Source organism: Rana temporaria, chromosome 2 (genome assembly GCF_905171775.1).
Source record: "Rana temporaria chromosome 2, aRanTem1.1, whole genome shotgun sequence".
In the NCBI taxonomy this organism is placed as follows: domain Eukaryota; kingdom Metazoa; phylum Chordata; class Amphibia; order Anura; family Ranidae; genus Rana; species Rana temporaria.
Genome location: NC_053490.1, coordinates 277,403,196 through 277,426,202, shown reverse-complemented (window position 1 = coordinate 277,426,202; position 23,007 = coordinate 277,403,196). Strand labels below are relative to the sequence as shown.

Genomic DNA, 23,007 nt, shown 5'->3' with positions numbered 1-23,007 from the left:
GCTTGTCCTCTCTCTTTTTTCTTTTTCATATTCCGATCGGAGTGTTTCTGACTGAATTGATGCATAGGGTCGTTTGTCTAATGAAAAGCAGTCTGAAGGAGACATCAGCTGAGTGGCCTGAGTGCTGCATATGGGAATAGTTGGTTAACCCATTATGAACTCACTGTTTTTTCATCATTATTCATTCATAAGTGTTGTTGTTTTCTAATTTATGTTTACACTATTCACTGAATTGAATATGATTATTACTCACTATATTGTACTAAATCAGCACTAGTTGATATTAGCGCTATCTTCACTTTTTACATATTTATTAATTGGTTTTGTTCACCTTTTTGATATGCAGCTTTTATTATTTAATTATTTTTGTTGATTATTTTTCCTTTATATTAGTTTATTTGGTAGCGCAGTAGTACCACTCTTTTCTTATTATTTGTTTGGCGCTGAATCTCATCTTTTCACTATTCATGAGATGTATTGTCCCTAGGAAATGTCTTAACTGCTTTACTGCCACTGATGTATTTAGTACCTCGGTGGCTTTGTGGGATTTTACATCTGACAAGCTGATTATCAGTTGTCGTAGTGAATGATCCAGTGCCTGTGCAGCCACCGGATCACTTCCAGACACTAGCGTAACTTCCGGTCCCCTCCCTGTGCATGCCCCCCGCCATGTTTCCCAGGCTCCCCGGGCCTATCTGATCCCAGACTGGCAGGGCAGGTGCTCCCGCATTGGAGGAGGGAAATCAGCGAATGTCTGCTGATCTCCCCTTTCTGTTATTGAGCAGGATGTGACGTGTGGTCTAAACTGCACTGTCATAGACTCTTGATGTCTAATTAAAGAGAACCTGTCACCAAAAATGCATCACATAGGGCCCCCTATGAAATGAAAAAAAAAGGAGGGAGATCAATGAATTTTACTGAGCCGGAAGAGACATGTGGTCCGATCTGCACTCTATCAAATGAAAAAAAAAGTTTATTATCGAAAAAGTTAAAAAGGTGTAAAAAATGTAAGTTATACCCACGCACTTAAAAGTGTCCCCCACCTCCACATACACGCACGTAAATGCATTTATCATGCAAGCCTATGCATGAAAACATTCACGTTTTACATATCGCCGCGCACAGCAAAGTAAGAGCAATAATTCAAACTGATGACCCTTTTGGGGGGGCTTTTAAAGCATTGCCTATAGAAAATATAGAGTACCAAAGCTTGTCGCTCTTTCAAAGGCACGTGCAATTTTAAGGCTTGATATATTGGGTATCTATTTACACGGTGCAGCCTCATATTTTATATTTGACAAAAAAAAATGGGTAATATATTGAGTTTATGTGCCCCAAATAGCATTTTTTACCGAAATTTTGCTTTCTTATCTATTGCCCAAATATCGTGTGACATAATTGTAACTACTGTTTTTTATCTAGGGTATCTGCCTTCAGAAACAATATATACACAATATGTGTACAATTATTATTTTTTAAATGTGTGCAAAAAAATTCAAAAAACGGCTATGGCTGTGAAAGGGTTAGAATACCTTTTAGGCCTCACATTGCAGAGGTCTGTGCTAACAGGAGCTGAGTAAAAGACACACCCCTCAGAATAAGTAAACTCACACAGGCTTATACTGCAAAGAAGGGGGTTGACTTGTCTGACCAGCTATATTACAGTACATTGCTGAGCGCAGTTGGTCTAAGGCCTCGTACACACGACCGAGTTTCTCTGCAAAAACCAGCAAGAAACTTGCTGGGATTTTTTTTTTTTGCCGAGGAAACCGGTCGTGTGTACATTTTTCGACGAGGAAACTGTCGAGGATCCCGTCGAGCCAAAAAGAGAGCATGTCTTCTTTTTCCTCGACGGGAATGGAGAAACTTGCCTTGTCGAGTTCCTCGACAGCCTAACAAGGAACTCGACGAGGAAAACGTTGTGTTTCGCCCGTCTAGTTCCTCGGTCGTGTGTAGGAGGCTTAACTCTGGTGCCTGTTGGCATGCACAGTCTCCCTGCATAATTGCTGTAACAGTAAACTGGAGGTAAGACTAGTAAATTGGAGGTTCTTTACAAAGAGTCTATCTTTGCATTAAGCATTTTTTTCATATTTCGGTTTTGAGTAAAATGACCCAATCTCTGCTATAGGAAATAAAATAAAAAAGGAACTTTTATTTTAGTGTACATTTTTCGCTGTTAGACAAATAGTGTGAAGAGAGTGTTTGCGCACCTTTGCACTGGCATCCCGGTACCTTTCCAGTGTATGGAACTTGCGGTTCAATTCATGATAAAGCTCTGAGTGTCTTTTTCTTGTGTGCATCACTTTCTGCAAAAAGTCAACTATAGCATTAGCATACAGCAGTCCAGTGCTGTCAGCCCTTGTAGCTTATTTCATGAAAAAGTATCATGCATCTCAATTCCCAGTGCTACCATGCAGATGTAGGCCTTAAGTGTGGGTAAAAGTGCTCACCTCAAAGTCCATATCTGAGTATCTCAATCGCTTCCGCTGAGGGAGAAACACAGGGACAGGTTGGTGTGGTTTCTATGTGAGGAGGAAAAGAGAAAGGGAGGAAGGGAGGAATATGGATTGAGAGAAGGGTGAAAGGTGTACATATAAACACAATGACGGAAAAGTGCAGTACGGACAGTTTGGGACAAACCAAAAATAGGCGCTTTTAACAAAAGCAGAGCAAGCTAGGGGGTACACTGTGATGAAAAACATTGGGGAGAGGAACCAGTGACAGGAGACAGGGTAATGATAGTGAGAATGAGAGACATGGCATGAACGAGGCAGCATTCTACAAAAATTGCATACACAAACAAAGAGGTGTCTTCCACCTCTCACCTCGAGAGATCCAGCGCTCAGAGATGGACCAGGCACCGTGCGGGGCATTGTGCGACTCCGCTCATTCATCTCTGATGCCAGGATCTGCCGGACAGAGGGTGGCTGTTTAAATGGCAACCCAAACTGGTGCTGAGCAGGTACATAGGGTGGGGTTAAATTAAGGTTGATGTGGTCCACTGACAGAAAGTTTGGGTAACTGTCTGTGTCCCCTTGCTGGCGCCCTTTGCTCAGATCTGCCAGCCTCATGTTATGTTTTCCGTGATCACGATTGAACGGTTTGAGACTCAGAGTCCTTCTGGGCAACACCATATATTCGCTTTCTAACGATTGCTCCTGATGTGCATCACCAAAGTCCAGGGGCCACATGTTTCCTTCTGGGCACAGATAGAGGGGTCCACGCTCCACATTCATTTCTTTTTTTGGCAGTGGATCATTGAGCTCGTTTACTGGGTTATGGGTTATTTTGGGCACCTGAAGCAGAATTCCGCCTTGAGAAGAGAGATTCCCAGGAAGGTGGGAGAAACTGAGACCTTCGCTTCCCTTATGCAGTTTTAGATCATCTTCATCATCTAAAGAGATACGGGATAGAGCTCCAGTCACGCTAGAAGGATGACATGAGTTCAGTTCCTTAAATAAAACTAAAAGAAAAAAAAAATGGAAATAACTAAAAACATCTAATATAATGCAATGACATACAGAACTTTTACAGCACTCATCAGTAATCACATAACCTTTCATTTAATTACATAGTCAGGCTGAAAAAAGATGTACAGTATGCCCTTCAATTTCAAGCAAAAGAGAAAAATAATGCATCCTTAGAGTGGTTCTAATGGTTCAAGTTTTTTATTTTACCTTCATGCATTTCATGTATTAAGGTAAAAAACCTGCTGTGTGCAGGAGCCCCACCCCCTCCAAATACTCAGCTGAGCTTCCTCTTTATCCAGAAATGTGCGCAAGAGCTAAGCTTCTCCTAGGTCTCTCATTCCTCACTGGCTGAGACACCAGCGGGAGCCACTGGCTCCTGCTACTGACAACCACAACCAGTGAGACAATGAGGAGAGAGAAGGGCGGTGCTGAGCAGCAGGTATGTGTGTCTTATGGATGCATAGCTCAGGGCTCAGGAGCAAGAATGCACCAGTGGCCCCAGAACAAGCAGCTTGCTATTGGGGGCACTGACTGAAGAGGAGGAGCTAGGAGTGCCAGCGGGGAACTCAAAAAGAGGAGGAACAGGGCTGCTCTGTGCAAAACCACTGCACAGCGCAGGTAAGTATAACATGTTTGTTATAAAAAAAAAAACATGAACCTTTAGACTGGGTTCACACTGCCATGAGGAGCGGTTCACATGCTAAGCTGTTACATTTCATGACTAAGCCATTTTTTGCGATACAGCAATGTGTTACTTTAACTGACAATTGCTTGGTCGTGCGATGCTGTACCCAAATAAAATGTATGTTTTTTTCTCCCCCAAATAGAGCTTTCTTGTGGTGGTATTTGATCACCTCTTGCATTTTTTTATTTTTGCGCTATAAACAAAAAAACTGTAAATCTTTTAAAAAAATAAATAAAACAATACCTTTTACTTTCTGCTATAAAACATATCCAATAAAAAAAATGGAAAAATCAAATTTCGTCATAAATGTAGAACATAATGTATTTTGCTACAAAAATACCAATACATGTATATTGATTGGTTTGAGCAAAAGTTATCTACAAACTATGGGATTTATATATTTATTTTTTTACTAGTAATGGCAGCAATCAGTAACTTATAGTGGGACTGCAATGCTTTTGATACTTTTTAGAAATGAGTGACACTAAAACAGTGATCAGTGCTAAATGTATGTGCTGTCACTGTACTAATGACACTGACTGGGAAGGGGTTAACATCAGGGGTGATCAAAGGGTTAACTGTGTGCCTAACCTGTGTTTTACTATACTGGGTGAGGTGCTTTTACTGGGGGAAGGGATGGAATTTATTCGCTGCTTTGCAGGGACACAAACTCCATCCCTTCCCTCCTGTCAGAATGGAGATCTGCCTTATTTACATAGGCAGATCGCAGTTCTCTCTCTCTGTCCGATGATTGGCTGGGTGCCGGCGGACATAGAGTACCCGGCACCTGCCGATGGGCTTCCGCTGCACTGTTATTGCAAATGATGATAAATGGTTTATATATTAAATATATATTAAATATATGAAATTTGTAAATGTATTGTCACAATTCTATTGGGCATTCCATAATCTTAAAACATGTTATATCAATGAATTTAAGTATAAATGTGTGTGTGTATATATATATATATAATTTATACTTAGATCAATATAACATGTTTCAAGATTATGGAATGCCCAATGGGATTGTGATAATAAATTTACAAATTTCATATATATAATGTAAATAATATGTATCATCATTTGCAATGACACGCCTCATTTAAAGTCCCACTACTCTTTTCTCTTTTTTTTTTTTTGTATAAATACTAGGGATGGAGGCCTGCCAATGCTGGCTGTGTCAGGTCACATTTTTTATTATTTGCTTTAATAAATTACTTTATCAAAAACCTGTGCACTGTTTTTATTTTTGACACTTTTTGTGGATGAATGGATCGGGGTACATTGTACCCCATACTCATTCACAAAGGGTGGGGGCCGGCATTTGGGGGCCCCCTTGTTAAAGGGGCATCCAGATTCTGATAAGTCCCCTGCCCACAAACACCGAAAGCCACCGGCCAGGGTTGTGGGAAAGAGGCCCTTGTCCCCATCAACATAGGGGCAAGGTGCTTTGGATTTGGGGGAACAGAGCCCACCTGCCCCAAAGCACCCACCCCCCATGTTGAGGGCATGTGGCCTGGTACAGTCCAAGAGGCGGCGGTGCTCACTCGTCCCCCCTTTCCTAGCCTGCCGGGCTGCATACTCGGATAAGGGTCTGGTATGGATTTTGGGGGGACCCTTAATTAATATCCATACCAGACCAAATGGTCTGGTGTGCTCTTGGGGGGGACCCTACGCTATTTTTCCATTTTGGTGAGAGTTCTCCTTCAAGATCCTCAGTGCACAAGCCGCATCATTATCCGAATTGTGGTGCAACATCTTTTCAAATCAATGGGTTTTCATAGGGAACTATGATTTTGAATAGAGGCAGAGAAACACTTCTAAAACCTAGGGTGGCTAAACGTGCATTAACGCCAATGCAAAAAGCTACTAAAAGCAAGTTTTTACAGCTGCTTTTTCCAGGCTTTGGTAGTAGCTTTGCAGCTTGTTTTTCCTAAAGCCCTGTGTGAATGAGGCTTAACTAGGGGAATTTTACTAACAGTAAATCACCATGTATCAACAAGAGTTTTCTGAACTGGACCAAGGTAGTTTGTTTGCTTATGCCACCCTAATAAAATTCTCCCATGAATACATTTTACCATCTTTGTAAGCCCTACTGAGAATGAATCTTCTGAGTGCTTGCCTGGAATCATGGTTTACATTAAACACAAAGAAGTTTACTTTTAGTCGCTCCGCTTACCAGTTTCCCCGTGTGCTGTGTACCAGGAGGCCTTCTCATCAGACTGACACGCTAAGTCCACATCTTTTTCAAAATCTGTCTGCAGGGACATAAAAGTACAATTTAATGCCTTCCAAACATATCATGTATAAAAATTTATCTCTTTCTTAAATGGATATGGTAGTCTTTAACCACTTGCCACAAAATCCTGTACCTGGTACGTCATTTAAGTACATGTGGTTGTACCGGAGTGGTGCCTGCAGCTGTTAATTGCTAATACAAACAGCGGGAGGGGGTGTCCCCCCCCCTTCCGCAGCTCTCTCGGGCTCTCCAATCCCACTGGGAAACCTGAGCTATGAGCCAGCACATCCGCCAGCTAGTTGGAGACCCATACAAAGCCGCAATCGGCTTTGAGCGGGTCTCCACTATGGTAACCCAGAAGCAATGATATGATATCAATTCAGTTTTTTTTTTATTGAAAGTACTCAAAACTGCTGATCTTTGCATTTTGAATGCTCTCAAGTGCAGGGAGCGATTTGGGGTCTTAATGACTCCAGATCCCTTCATAAAGAGTACCTGTCACATGCCTGTTGCTGTCACAAAGATGTTTACATTCCTTGTAACATCAAAAGTGATAAAAAATGAACAAATTAAGCAACAGTGAAAAAAATTAAAAATAAATGAATAATTAAAAAAAGGTTTTAAAGTGCCCCTGTGCTAGCATGCAAAGGCGAATGCGTGCGTCAGTCCCGCACACATGCAAACAGCGATCGTCCAACACATGTGAGGTATCACCTTGAATGCCGGATTATGGGCAGTAATTCTTGCACTAGACCTCCTCTGTAAATCTAAAGTGGTAACCAGTAAAAGCTTTTAAATTGTTGCCTATGTATAGTAAATTGTACTTTGTCACCGCATGCGCAATTTTAAAGCATGAGATGTTTGGTATCTATTTACTCGTCATGACATCATCTTTTATATTTTACAAAAAAATTGGGTTATGTATTGTGTTTTTTTTTTTTTGCATTAAAATGCAAATACCGTGTGATAGAAAAAATTTACAAAATCAACCAAATTCTCTAGGGCCTCTGCTTAAAAAAATATATAATGTTTGGTGGTTCTAGGTAATTTTCTAGCATAAAAAAAAAAGATTTTCACATGTATACACAAAGTGTCAGAAAATGTCTGGTCTTCGAGTTGTTAATGTTATGCCTCGTACACACAGCCGGACTTTGAGAGAAAAAAATTTGACAGGCTTTTTTTCTTGGAAAGTTTGGCCGAGTGTAGCCTCCATCTGACTTTTTTTGTCGAAAGTCCGACGGACCTTAGAGAACCTGTTCTCTATCTTTCCGACAGACTCACAGCAGACTTTTGCATGGTCAAGGCATAAGAAACAGATGTTTCCACATGAAAAGTTGTGCATGGTGCACGGGTTTGCCTGTGTGTGTATGTACATGTGTAATTTGTGTGTAAACTAGATTGGGTCTAGAAAAAAATCTGTACGATGCTATTTACTTGCAGGATAGTAAATATTTGCGGAGGATGATAAGTGAATTTGGTTGGTATGTTCATAGAGCAATGCAGAATCTGTCTAAAATCTCTGCCAGGAAATGCAGAATATCTGGAATAATGCTACAGATCTCTTGTGATTCTGTTCTGTACACGATTCAGCTTTCAAGCGCCTCAGTACAGAGTCACTCTGAAAGTACATTTGAAGCTTACATAGCTTTGATGGTGGCCATCTAGCAGGACGTCTTTTGATCTGTGTTGAAGCATTTACAGAACCACATAAATTAGCATAATTAAATCAGAAACCTGCAAATATGGCACTTAAAATGAATGCAGAGCTAAAGCCCCTCTCCCTTTTTAATGTTATACCAGATTGACTAAAGGTCAGATAAGCAATTCATTAAGTGAAAAAGTTCACATCAATAAATCTGATACAAAGATCTCTTTTTTTTCCCCTACTGGCCTTTCCCTTTTGAAAACTATGCATGCTTATTTCAAGCAGCAACTACTGCAGGGACCATAGAAATGCATATGCCAGCTTCCTGAAAATTGAGATTCTCTGTTCAGCAGTGCCATCATCACGGGACCCTGTGCAAAGTAATGCACTGGGATCCTTACCAGCAAACAGTGAGTGTGGATAAATTATGCTAATTATTGCGCGTGGCTTTTTAGTCTGATTAGAAATTTGTGTCTGATTAAACAAAAAGTATTTTTTTATGTATTTTTAAAAAGACATTTTACATTTTTTTCCACAATGCCTTTGGTGAGCTATCATGGGTCTAAATAGACCCCTGAATTCTCACTTTTGAGACATAGAAAGAGACTATGGAAACACAATTCCCCAGTTATTTCTGCAGCTTCAGCTGTACTGCAGATGAATAAACAGGAGACGTAGGCTTCTGTTCATATCATAAACAGAAGCATAGTAAACACGGTACCGATCACTGTCTTCATTTAGAAAAGGAATGAATTTGATGCATGGATGACCTGGATGTCTTCAGTTGCCATTGTGCTCTTGCTGGGAGTCCCATGCATCCATGTGCCTTTATGGATAAGTGGGCTCCCTCCAGACAAACCTACCTTTAATCTATCCACTGTTATACGTGCTCCAACTTGGGAGACTGATAATATGAGCTGACATAGGCACTGCAGCTAATGCATATACTTGCAAATGTGTGCAAAGAAAACCCTCTATTTTTAACATAAATTGTTAGACAGGGTCGATTTCTATATTTTATTTTTTGCAGGCTAGCTGGTAAGTGTGATGGGGAATCTTTATTTCTTTGTGACAAAGCTCCTCCTGTGTGCCTGAACCTGTTGCAGGAGAGGAGAGGAAAGGGGGGAAGCTGGCAGCCCTGGAAGGGGGGGGGGTATTGCAGGGAGGTCCAGTCAGCGAGGGGGATCCAATGGTGGACAGGAGGGGGTGATCAGTGCGTGGGTGTGGGAAATACCTGGAACTGATCTTCTGTGGTCACCCTGCACCAGCTGAAAGCTAAAAGCTGGCTTTTAGAGGAGATGCTGGCTTTCAGCTGCTGCAGTGAGAGCCACAGGAAATCGGTTCCAGTTATTTCCCACACCCGCACCCTAATCACCCGCTTTGGCCACATGCAATTCCCTCAGTTGGGGAGGGGGACTACAGGAACCCCTCATCCACCTGGTGCGATAAGATGGTCCTGCTGTTCAGAGCCCCCACACATCGATTTTACATTGTAGAATTAAAAAAGGAAAAATATGCAAATAAAATAAAAAGAGGCAATAACCAAGAGGGTATTACAACATATAAGAAGAACAGACAATAAGAAGGTGAAAGAGTGCTAAAAAAGAAAACCAGAACTTGCCCGAATTAGGAAAAGTAAAAGGCGCTGTGGATGAAAGGACCTACTTATTCTTTAAACATGTATAATGAAGTTGTAATCCTATCTATGAAAAGCTTCACTAAACAACCAAATTGAATAACCTTGGGAGCAATTCTTTGATGAAATTCATTCTGAGGACGTACAGAATATTTGACACCATTTATATGTGGTTGGAGATACGCATACTCTTTATTAAGTACCTTCTTTTTCAACACAGGGAGCCCTGTGCTGGCAGTTTGAAGTGTGGGCTTACAGGGCAGAAATGTGTAAGAGGAACTCCTAACACTAGACTCAATACTTAAAGCAGAGCTCCAGGCAAAAATAAAAATACACAAACTAACAGCCCATTAAAAAAAAAACCTTTGCTGTAATATTCACATTCAATCTAGAGCTGCCCCCACAGTACTGCTTTTTCATCACTAGATGTCCTCAGTTTCCCAGGTTGAATGATGGCAAACATCATTCAACCCACCTCCCCTGGGCACAGGCTGTCATGGATCTGCCCTGCCCATGACTGGACAGTGAAAGGAGAAGTAGCACAGTGATGAGATCATCTCTCACTCTCATTCTCCTCTTTCATCCTAATATCATGCTCCTTGTTAGCATTTGAACTGACTGGCTCCTTGTGTTGCTCACACTATAACTCTGCTGTACAGGGGCTGAAAACAGGTCAAATTCAGGTTCTTACACTGCCTATTTATTAGTTAATTAGTGATTTATTTATTAATGTACTATTAATATTAGAAGGCAATCACATGTCTCATTTCAGCACATCCCAAAAATAAGAGGACTATTCTTCATTTCAAGACAGTGGGCCAAGCCATGAAAATAATTTCTTTGTGCCCTATGAGCCATTGAAGACATGTGAATGCTGCAAAACTGAACGGTACTAAGCTTTATTTTTTCTAGACGAGGATGTTCCTTTTTAATAAGAATAGCATGAATCATGAAATCACTGCATTATGGCCACTAGATGGTGCTGATGATCACAGTAAATAAGTATCTATTTCTATGACCATCTAGTGGCCATGATGTGGTATTTTCCTGATCCAAGCTATTCTTATTAATGAAGGACATCCAACCTGCGGAGAAAATTGTTTAATAATCTTTGCTTTTTCCCCAATTCACACAGAACAAATGTAGACAGTTTTTCCGGACAAATAGCTTTGCAATTTGTTTTCTAAACACGTTATTTTGTTTTCTGATGGATAATTTTATATATGTAAAAGAGCAAGGAGGAAAATAAAGCATGTAAGCCATGTCCTGTAGTTATTCTTAATATACTCACTCCATTTAGTGCCTAAAACACGTCCTGTAAATAGCATATGTGTAAACAACATGCTCCGACTTCAGAAAATTGTGTTTTTCCATGCTAAGCATAACCTGTCCTATTTGTAGACTACAAATTATGCCCCGCCTGCCCTCTTCATAAGTTCCTCCCCAATCCAGTTGAAACCTTGCTTTCTTTTAAATGCTCATTCACCTAAGCTTTACAGGAAGGGTATGCCTCTCTGTGCTACTGACATAGCCACATTACCTGAGTTTGCTCAAGTAAACCAGCCTCAGTCAGTCTGTGTTCATCCATCCTTGTCTGTCTCTAACAGTATTTGTTGGCTTGTGTCCATTCATCACAGTCTAGGTTCATCCTTGTCTGTTCTGTGGCTGTTTGTCACTGCCTGTGTTCATTACTGTCTGCCGCTTAGTAAATGTGAGCTTTGATGTACGCTTATAAAAAAAACAGAAAGTATCCCCTCTAATAAAATATGTAGATATTAGGATTTACTTTGGAATTTTAAGACCATTCTGTCCACTGCTTTGTGTATTAATACAGTCTTCCAAAATGCTTGATTAATTCTGATTTATGTATGTAGCGCCTATCTATTTTCATGGCAGGTGCTATTGTAAATTTAGAGGGGAGTCAGAGAGTTAATTGACTTTAGTCACCCCCTCCAGACGATAGGTGGGAGCAGTAGGAGTCAGGGTCATGTGGATACTTCTCCTCGGCAGCCAATCAGGAGGGTTGATCGCCTCGCTGTGCATGCTAGGGAGGGGTATTTAGGGGGCAGACGCCATTGGTTGAGCATCATCGCCCCGCCGCTCTCCACCTGGGCAGTAGTCCCACCACCCCGTGTGTGGCCCTCTTGGCCAGGGTGTGTGTCGCAGCGTTCCTGGTTCTGGGACCACGTTGGCCCGGAGCACTAATCTACTTCGTAGACTTGGTAGGCAGACCGAGTCTACAAATTGCAAGTGGTCCTGTGCTGTCCGTCCAAAGTGGGAGGAAGCCGGTCGATGGAGAACCTGTCTGAGAGACACAGAGCGCGAGGCCGGTGTCACAGGAGAGGCCTATCTGCTCACCGAAGGACACTTCATATCTGAGAGGCTGGACGATGGTCGCCTATCAGTTTCCTGACATAACTAAAGCTGTTAGAAGGAGATTGGGGTGCTAAATCCAGTTGAGAAGGATTTCGGACCGAGATTATCTCCACCTTTAGGAGGGTGACACTCTGGCTGCTAGGCTGGTGAGAGAGGCCTATCCAGATGCACTATACCCACTCTGGCTAGAGTGGCGAAGAAGTTTTGTTTTTGGGAGCAGGACTGTTTCCAGTACCAGTTAACCCTGAATCCACCATTCTCATTTCTTCTATCCCTTCACCTACTTCTACTTCTATCGTTTTTACCCAGCACAGAAAAGACATTGACTTTATTGCAGCGCTCATCCAGTACCCTAGACGACAGAGATACAGAGATAACGTGCCACCTAAAACAAACCAGCAGCTCCTTCGGGGGTAGTGCTACACTTATAAGGGGTGTCAATATCCAAATATATAACGGTTGAATTTCTTCTCTGTTTTTGGCTGTATACCAGCAAAGGTCCAGGGTAACACCATGTGCAAATTAAATACCTACCATTATCTGAAGCTGTCCATTCTTACAGGAATTTGGAGAATCCTCATTTTCATCACTGCGGCACCCACCCATTTGGCACTTCACCACTTCTTGAATCTGCCCACAGAAAGACAAAGTGAATTAGTAGATACTAGATGAATGGCGACTCCTGATTTTTTTTTTTTTTACATGGTCTAGACTCGATTGAGTACTTTTACTAGTGTTTTAGTTCCTAGTTTGCATGACTAAACACATTCATATATCAACCAATCTTTTGGGCGATGAAGCACAAAAGAAAGAGGGATATAAAAGTCTTCTATCAAGTCAGTTCATCTAGAGTAATGATCCTTAATCACAGCCATGGTGGTCACTGCAACCTTTCCGTGACACTCACAAGGTATTTATGAAATGTTAATGGAGCCACCTTATTTTTATGTGGTCACACTTCATTTATGGGCAAATAATTTCCTGCTTTTTTGCACTACTTTTATTACATTAGCATAAATGATTTAACATTACAGATTTTTGGCAGTAAGATTAGGAAGACCAAAGCAGCATTAAGAAAGGTCTCTTAGATGTTCTATGTGACAACTTCACATAATGTTCTCAAGGGACTGTTCCATATATTGCCCTATATTTGTCCTTATCCTAATGATTGTTGTCTACTTGAGGTATGACACACAGGGGTTGATTTGCTAAAGGCAAATACACTGTTCCCTTTACAAATGAAATTGCACTCTGCAATGGAGCTTTTAAATGTGGTGAATACCCAATCATGTGCAAGGAAAATAAAAAAAAACAGTCTTTTTTCTTGCACAAGATGTATGATTAAAATCAGCAGAGCTTCACCTCATTCACTAGGGAAAATTCCCTTCCAGGGAGCATCTGCACTTACACAGTGAAAGTCTATTTGACTTTAGTAAATCTAAGTGAATAGTATATTTGCTTTAAGTGAGAAAAGTGAATAGAATTCTAGGATGCATCACTAGAGGGGTCACCAGCAGAAGGAATGAGGTCCTAATTCCCCTATATAGATCTTTAAGACCCATCCACACAGGCTGAATGTGTGTTTGCCTGTGTGTTTGCCACCCTATCCGACAGAAGCTATTTGGCCGGCTTTTGTCGGACGAGCATGCTGGAAAACCAGCAGACGACCTACTCCCGGTCAGCGCTTTCAGTCAATGGCATAGAGTGCTGTTGAGAGTGTTCTGGCAGGGGGGCCGTTCCCCTGTCAGAACACCACAGCTCAGCAGGGGAGATCGCTATACTAACTTTGCATAGTTAGTACAGCTACTTGGACCGGAGTTGACAGTTTTTTTTCCGTTCAACTGCTGGGTGAACCAGGCTTTAGTAAGACATCATTCACAATACTGTTTACAGTTCTGCAGGCCTCACTTACAAAAGATAGTGATACGATAAAACTAGTTCAGAGAAGGGCAACAAACATAGTGAAATGTCTGAGGGATAAAAAAAATATCAGGAACTTAATATGTACAGTTTGGAGGAAAGAAGGGAAAGGAGAGACATGACTGAAACCTTTAAAAACAATCAGGCGGGTGACTAAGGTTTAGAAGGACAGTATTTTCAATATGAAGTCAAGATCAAGAATACGGGGACATGACCTCAATCAGGAGGAAAGTTCAAAATGAATCGTAGAAAGTATTTTTTTACCCAAAGTTGGGTTGATGCTTGGAATATGCTTCCAGAGGAGGTAGTTCGTAAGTCAACAGTGAGGGTGATTCAAACATGCTTGGGACAAAAAAAGATCTATACTCAAACAAAAAGTTAACAAGAAAAAAATTATAAATTACCAAAACAAATGGGGCAGAGTCAAGAGACCACTTGGTCTTTTTTTCTGCTGTCACTTTTCTATGTTTTCAGTGTAACTGCGGGTGACAGGAGGGATTTGGGTACCAGGTATCACTGATGGCTGAATGCCTTTACAATGGTATAATCAGCCCAGTGCAGTAACAAATCCTTCTAGACTGGTCCAGTTTAAAAATAGTATAGTTTTCATGAGAACAGCTTCTCTTTTTAGATAATAGGATCCGTGATTCTACTAAAGAAAGCAATTTGCTCATACAACACTTATTCATAAAGCAAAAATAATAACATAACATTACTAGTGACAAACAATATACTATCTGACATAACTTAAAATGAAGCCCAGACTACGGATATTAAAGTATCTACATATTTTCAACAAGTGGTAAAATAGTTTTAGAATAAACCCCCAATGACCTCTCTAGCTGCTTGTACTGTGAAGTCATTTATACTCAAAGGTCATAACAAAGAATCTAAAGTCTGGATTTAGGGCTTACTTACACTTGTCTTGTCCTCTGAAGAGTTTAACAGGTAGCTGGGAGATGTTATCTCACCTCCTCACTGCTTGTTATAACCCTGCATATGGTTGCAGGCTGTAGCGCAGCACAATTGAATAGGTTGCAGTCAGCAGTGGTATTGCCTACCAATCACTATAGGGATTTAAGTTTTGCCAGGGCATGTGTACAACCCTCTCCAGCTGTCTTTACAGCTTAAGGCAGGGGGCAGTAAAGCTATTGTTTTTAACACTTCCATCTGGTGTCTGTTTACAATAGAAAGCTCTCTGGTACCATAGGAAATAACGATCTTGGATTCCAGTGCCTCTGGTGTGAAGTTAGACAATTAATTTCTCCACAATGCATATAGCTACAGAGTTGATTGAAGGCTTTGTCTGCAGTACTTTTACTGTTTGTTTGGAATATATACATTTTTTAAATGTGCATAGTCCATGCACAGGTTTGCTTTTATTTGCCCACAGATACTAGAGGTTGCTTATCAGAAAACAGCAATGTGTGGCTGTAACTGTAACATACTGTATCCTCAATGTGCTAGACTTGGCTAACCATTCATGTTTATGCCTAGCTTTGGAGGTATGGAAAGTTGGATATAAAGAGGCTGATGAAGTTATCTCCCATCTTACCTTGGGGGAAAACATTAGTGATTGGACAAGGTTTTCTACCTGTCATACTTTTATCTTCCCCTTGTTTGAGGCTTCTCTATTCATGCATTAAAAAAAAAAAAAAAAAAAACGTGTTGCTTAATATGACTAAAACCAGCCAGGTTAGGCAACTGTCATCTTGTAGTCATGTAAACAACTATCCACTAAGTAGGAGAAACATTGAACATAAGTAATGTAGGCAGGTATTTACCTCCCGGCGCAGGAAGCAGTGAACAGTGATGATCACACAGCCTTGTACGGAATTGAATACTGCAAACAGAACTTGGAAGAGAATGGATCGGCGATCAGTCATAGCTAGAACTGCAGACATCCAAGTAAGGGCAAGTAGAGGAAGTACCACGCAGGAGCTCCAGAGAGATGCCCTGTGATAAGGGAGTGGAGACACGGTGCATATAGGAGGGATATTGAGCGAGAGAAAGAGGGGAGAAGAGAAAAACAGAATGATAATGGGAAGTGCAAGGAAAGATGTGGACAAAAGAATAAAAATAACATAATTAAGGCAATAAAAGTGAGAGAAAATTAAAAAAAATCAGATATGGGATAAAAAATTTCAGAAACCCAGCAAATAATGTGAAAAGGGGAAAATTAATGAAAGAACGGACAAACAGACACAAGTGGAAAAGTAAAAGGATTTTGAAATGTTGTTGAAACAGGAAGAGTAATTAGAAAGGAGAGAAAGGTTAACAGAGATGGAGAGCCATGAAAAGCAAGCGAGTGGTAGGCAACACAATAAAATGCACAGCGACATGAACAGAAATGCCAGAGGTGTGGGTGAGGAGAGATAAAAGATCAAGAATCCCAGGTTAGGTGTGTGCAGTCGCAGTGCTGACAAATTTCTGCTTGTGGCAGTTTCCCCTGACTTCAGTAAAGTGTGCTGGGTAATGCTGGTATGGGTTACCTCTCCTAGCCTCAGGAAAGTGACAGAAGCATTAAATGCCTCTATGGGTGTCATGCACATGAAAAGCCTGGAAAAGGATCTGTAACTGAGCTCTTCTAATTAGAGGGTAAATGTGGCTTCGGAGACAATAGTAGAGACTGGTGACAGGCACACTACTCAGGACTTGTACAGAGAAGACACCACACTGTGCAGGTGACAACTAACACACAGTGACCTCTTGCACAATCTCCCTTGCCTGTCAATTAAATTCAACATTCACCTTTCTGAAGAATTTGGGTTGAGTCAGTAGTCATCAGGTTTGAAAATAGTGTTTATTACCGTATTTATCGGCGTACAACACGCACAGGCGTATAACGCGCACCCTAACTTTAAGAGGGAAGTTTCAGGAAAAAAACTTTCCATAGCCCCCTGCGTATAACACGCAGGCACAGTTTACCCTCTATTTTCAGGGTAAAAAAGTGAGTCTTATACGCCAATAAATACAGTATTTATTATTTTTGTGCACACATGGGCTCTTGACATATCCATTGTGTTCTAGCAGAAATAATCATGGCTTGCCTGCTGTTATGTGGTGCCACTAGATTCAGCCATTAGGAAAGAAGTAGGGGCTTAAAGTGGATCTCCAGCTAAACTAGTAGGATGGGGTAACACCTATGTTGGATTTTTATTCCTCTCTGTGACTATGATTGGGAGATTATTTGTCACCAGAGCAAAATGTAAGGGGAAATCTAAAATAACAGTTGTCACTGAAATAGAAGCAGAATAAATCCTCCCAGTGGGAACATCTTTTGAAATTTTTCCTAGGTTTTGGAAGATTTTCTCTCACTTGTGTCTCTGAAAAAAGAAGTGAGAAGACGGCTCTCCGGTGACAGTGATCTCCAGACATATACATCAGGAAAACTACAGTACCTGCTGCCGATATTGTGTTTCTAGCGCGATGGGATCGCGCTGGATATCACCGCTGCAAGGCTGAGCTTCTCGGGCTCATCGCCCCCACGAGATGCAGCGCATCCATAGGAATCCATTGGGGCGGCGAGTGGGAGGAGCGACAGAGCTCGGCGCTGGCTCCCACTACGGGGCTCGCGGGTGTCAATCTTGCTGATAACAGCGGGGAGATTGACACAATATCGCAGTCAGGTACTGTAACAGATGTTCTAACCTGTCCCCACTGTATCCACAATCAGAGCAAACCTTTTAGCCCTGTACACATGCTTGGTTTTCTCTGTGGTAAAAAGTCCGCTGAGAAAACTGAGGGGAAAGCCGAGAACCCGGCAGGAAAACTGTCATGGAGCTTTGGCCGGGAATCCCGGCCGTGTGTATGCTCCATCGGCACTGCCTCGCAATGTTTCCCATAGGTAAGTAGTAGATCTGGCGGGAAAAATAGAGAGCAGGTTCTCTATTTTCCCGTTGGGATTCCCGGCTGTTTTCCTGACGGGAAAACTGCGAGGAAGCATACACACGTCCGGTTTTCCTGGCCAAAAGCTCTCCCGCCAGTTTTCCTGCCGGGAAAACTGGTCGTGTGTATGAGGCTTTTGGCTGGAGTTCCATTTTAATCTTCTGCTTTTTCCTTTGCTATAGACAGTTACATTGTACATATACAGACACACGGGGGGGGGGTTAGTTACTAAAACTGAAACATTCAAATTTAGCTTCCTGGTTTTATTGTCAAAGCTTGATTGAAAAAACTAAAGTTAGAAGCTGTTTGGCTACCATGTACAGCTCTACCAGATTCTGAGTGCACCAGTTTTAGTAAATCAACCCCAATAAGTGAAAACTTTCAGCTAGGCACAATGGATACTTCAAAATCCAGCATAGATAAAAGGGAATACTATAGCTGATACATACTACTATAAAAACATTGGACGGTTTCATTTTGTGGTTAAAATTATTACATTTTTCACAAAGATAAAATTACACTTTAGTGGAAATATGTATACAATTCAGAAGGAAATAATCCCTATACAGTATCTCACAAAAGTGAGTACACCCCTCACATTTTTGTAAATATTTTATTATATCTTTTCATGTGACAACACTGAAGGAATGACACTTTGCTAAAATGTAAAGTAGTGAATGTACAGCTTGTATAACAGTGTAAATGTGATGGCAACAAAAGTGAGTACACCCCTAAGTGAAAATGTCCAAATTGGGCCCAATTAGCTGTATTCCCTCCCCGGTGTAACTCATTAATGTTACAAGGTCTCAGGTGTGAATGGGGTGCAGGTGTGTTAAATTTGGTGTTATCACTCTCACTCTTTGATACTGGTCACTGGTTACTGGAAGTTCAAAATGACATCTCATGGCAAAGATGGCTATAAGAAGATTGCTGCCAAGACCCTGAAAGCAAGCTGCAGCATGGTGGCCAGAACCATACAATGGTTTAACAAGACAGTTTCCACTCAGAACAGGCCTCGCCATGGTTGACCAAAGAAGTTGAGTGCAACTGCTCAGCATCACATCCAGAGGTTGTCTTTGGGAAATAGGCGTATGAGTGCTGCCAGAATTGCTGCAGAGGTTGAAGGGGTGGGGGGGGTCAGCCTGTCAGTGTTTAGACCATACGCTGCACACAGCATCAAATTGGTCTGCATGGCTGTCGTCCCAGAAGATCTAAAGATGATGCACAAGAAAGCCCCCAAACAGTTTGCTGAAGACAAGCAGACACCATGTCCTGTGGGCTAATGAGATCAAGATAAACTTATTTGGTTCAGATGGTGTCAAGCGTGTATGGCGGCAACAGGGTGAGGAGTACAAAGACAAGTGTGTCTTGCCTACAGTCAAGCATGGTGGTAGGATTGTCATGATCTGGGGCTGCATGAGTGCTGCAGACACTGGAGAGTTACATTTAATTAAGGGGACAATGAATGCCAACATGTACTGTGACATACTGAAGCAGAGCATGAGCCCTTCTTTTTGGGGACTGGGCCGCAGGGCAGTATTCCAACATGATAAGGACTCCAAACACAAAACACACCTCCAAGACAACCACTGCCTTGCTAAAGAAGCTGAGGGTAAAGGTGATGGACTGGCCAAGCCCGTCTCCATGCCTAAACACTATTGAGCATCTGTGGGGCATGCTCAAATGGAAGGTGTTGGAGTGCAAGGTCTCTAACATCCACCAGCTCCATCGTGTCATCATGGAGGTGTGGAAGAGGAATTCAGTGGCAACCTGTGAATCTCTGGTGAACTCCATGCCCTAGAGGGCTAAGGCAGTGCTGGAAAATAATGGTGGCCACACAAAATGTTGACACTTTGGCCCCAATTTGGACATTTTCATTTAGGGGTGTACTCACTTTTGTTGCCAGCGGTTTAGACATTAATGGCTGTGTGTTGAGTTATTTTGAGGGGACAGCAAATTTACACTGTTATACAAGCTTTTTACATTGTAGCAAAGTGTAATTTCTTCAGTGTTGTCACATGAAAAGATATAATAAAATATTTACAAAAATGTGAGGGGTGTACTCACTTTTGTGAGATACTGTAGATTCCTCTAAAAATGTACATTGTCTGATTGGTTAATAGTGGCGACATATGCAAACTAAATAATATCCTCTGCATAGGAATAAGTGAATGAGTGTTTGTCCTACTGTAATGTGTGCAAATAGAGTGGGGCAGAGCACAGGACACTAACACAGCGTTGCTGGCAGTAGCTGCGGATAGCTTTGCACTGGGCAGCACTCCACATGTGGAACAAATTAGAGGCAGGTTCCTGCAGGAAATCTCAATTCTGCAAGAGCACATCACAACAAGCACAGGAGCATGCAAAGTAGTGGCAGTTCATTAGGAGGACAGGAATAAGACAAAGAGGATCAGGTATATTTTAACAGCAAGATAAAAAATACAGATAGCCAGGTCCAAAATACATTTACAGATGTAGATAGATTTATGGAAATATTTATATATATTTAAATATTAAAAATTAAAAGGGTGATACAAAAAAAAAAAAAGGCACAGATCATATATTGTGTGTGATTTCATGCAAAAGAGCACATACAGTTTAATGCATGCATAAAAGAAGACACATTTACACATCAATATAAAACCCATTATACAGAGTAAGAGTACATGGGGAATGAAGGAGGTTTGGTTGGAAGGGGAGAGACCGGAAGGAGCAGATAAGAGGAATATAGAGACAGAAGGTAGAAGCCACAGAGGAGTGTAGAGCGAATGAGAGAGATAATAAGGGTGAAGATGGGAGAGAGAAATAAAAGGCAGTGTGTTAGATCAGCTCCGGACTAGCAGGAAGGCAGCACCTGGTTAGCATGAGATGGATACAAGGAAAGGGAACCCCCATCACCATCACCCCTTTTTTCCGGTTAAGGCTGGCCATACACAGAGGACTGTTTGGAATGTATCTAACCAAAAAAAGATCTTCCTCCCACCCAACATATGCTATATTACTATAGCACTATACACCCACACCAGGGTGACTGACAGTATCATTCGTCTTATACATTAATTTATCAGGGACACATATCATTTATATAGGCTGATTTTGAACAGGTCCTCAAACCTCACCTGTAACCAACCAGCATTAAGGGACTTTAGCATGCATGTCCCACCATTAAGCCAAGTTATAAGGTTCCACCACAGGCTAAAAAGAATGGATATATGAACTTACAACATTAATTCATAATATTGCACATCAAGAAAAAAATGTTTTACTATTAGTGCCGGTTCACACTATCGTGACTTGGGATCCGACTTGTGTCGCCCCAAGTCGCGCGACGTGAGAAATTCAATTGAAGTGAACGAGAGCCGTCTAAATGTACACTACTGAAGTCTCTCTGACTTCAGAAAAGGTTCCTGTACTACTTCAAGGCGACTTCTAGGCAACTTGTAGGCAACTTGTACCCATAGACTTCAATGAAAGTCGCCTCCAAAGTCGGATCACCATCTTAAAGCGGGAGTTCACCCTAAAAAAATGTTTTAACCTTAGATTGATGCTCATTTTGTCTAGGGGAATCGGCTATTTTTTTTTAAAATCGAAGCTGTACTTACCGTTTTAGAGAGCGATCTTCTCCGCCGCTTTCGGGTATGGTCTTCGGGACTGGGCGTTCCTATTTGATTGACAGTCTTCCGACAGGCTTCCGACGGTCACATCCATCGCGTCACGAGTAGCAGAAAGAAGCCGAACGTCGGTGCGGCTCTATACGGCGCCTGCGCACCGACGTTCGGCTACTTTCGGAAAATCGTGACGCGATGGATGCGACCGTCGGAAGCCTGTCCCATACCCATACCCGGAAGCGGCGGAGAAGATTGCTCTCTAAATCGGTAAGTACAGCTTCGATTTTAAAAAAAACTAGCCGATTCCCCTAGACAAAATGAGCATCAATCTAAGGTTAAAAACTTTCATTTCCGGGTGAACCTCCACTTTAACTGAAGCAACTTTACAGGTAAAGAAAATAGTTTACTCAGGCAAACCCCTCCCTCCCACAGAGCTGATTATTCTGCGACTGGCCACAGCCAAAGTCGCCTGTCCTGGAGGCAACTTTAAGTCGTAATGTAAGTTACTCCAAGTCACGCTGAAGTTGCCTTGCAAAGTAGCGCTGTAAGTCGGGTTGCCTCTGTGTGAACCGGCTCTTAGAAGGCAAGGCTACCTGTTCTTCTATACTCCCCATAAATCAGACATATTGTCAAGCCACCCTTAGGACAAAGATCCAGAAGAAGACTCTTTGATAGGCTAGGCAATTAATCCAAAACTGCATAGCAGCTAGCCCTATAACCTGCATAAATAATATATATCCCTGATTAATGTGATAGGGTTTTTGCCCTACCACGCACTGTTACCTTCAGTGCCAGGCATAGTGCTAAAGTGCCAGGTACTGCTATTCTTGTTTTTTCCACTCACTGAAATACAGTAAGTTTAAGGCTGAGTAATTTCAGCCTAATTAGTTATTTTTCTAACTTAGATGTCCTGAGGTCTTCTTCCTCTATCTTAAGCCTAATAAAATATGGTTAATGCAGAACTTTTCATAAGACAGGGTCAAGTGAGAATCTTACTTTGCTCCTTGACTTAAAGTGGAGTTCCACCCATTTTTTTATGTTTGTCTGTGCTGCATGCTCTAATCTCATAGTGTTCAGAATGGACAATTTTTATTTAATTTGTTGCTTGTAAATACCTTTATTTTGTAGTCCTTCATTACTTCCTCCTCCTTATTTGCCTAGGCTATTTGCAAGGGTTTCTGGGATAGGCATCATGTTTCCCAGTAGTCCTTGCAAACCTGACTGAAACCTATTACATTGCTTGTGCACTGAGCATGTGCGAGATAAGCAAAGCTGAAATCCAGGAAGTCATACAGTCTGGCTTCATGATGCCCACACTTAAGATGGCCCCAGTTTATTTCTAGATTATAAACTAAATGCTGTAACAACCTAACAAAACGGACCTTAGTTTACAGACTAACTTTACTAGAATACATTAAGCTTGTGTATTACAGGGGTATTTATATTTAAAAAGTGAAATTGTGGGTGGAACTCCCCTTTAAGAATCCCTATTGCCATTGAGTGAAATGAAAGTACTGTATCACTGTACTCTTTCCCCAGT

The 23,007-nt window shown here is 41.5% G+C and overlaps 1 protein-coding gene across 10 annotated transcripts in view; it reads right to left on the bottom strand.

The window, feature by feature from the left end:
* Positions 1–23,007, bottom strand: part of ADGRB2 (adhesion G protein-coupled receptor B2) — a 609,344-nt gene that overhangs the window by 18,438 nt on the left and 567,899 nt on the right. For 4 of the 10 annotated variants that reach the window (XM_040337071.1, XM_040337074.1, XM_040337078.1 and 1 more), the window contains 7 exons: positions 20,092–20,187; positions 15,756–15,927; positions 12,586–12,681; positions 6,335–6,413; positions 2,826–3,463; positions 2,451–2,522; positions 2,211–2,306 (listed from right to left, as the gene is read on the bottom strand). In XM_040337071.1, the coding sequence (XP_040193005.1) occupies positions 2,211–2,306; positions 2,451–2,522; positions 2,826–3,463; positions 6,335–6,413; positions 12,586–12,681; positions 15,756–15,927; positions 20,092–20,187 (1,249 nt within the window). The remainder of the gene's footprint in view (positions 1–2,210; positions 2,307–2,450; positions 2,523–2,825; positions 3,464–6,334; positions 6,414–12,585; positions 12,682–15,755; positions 15,928–20,091; positions 20,188–23,007) is intronic. The other 6 variants (XM_040337073.1, XM_040337076.1, XM_040337077.1 and 3 more) reach the window with 6 other exon arrangements.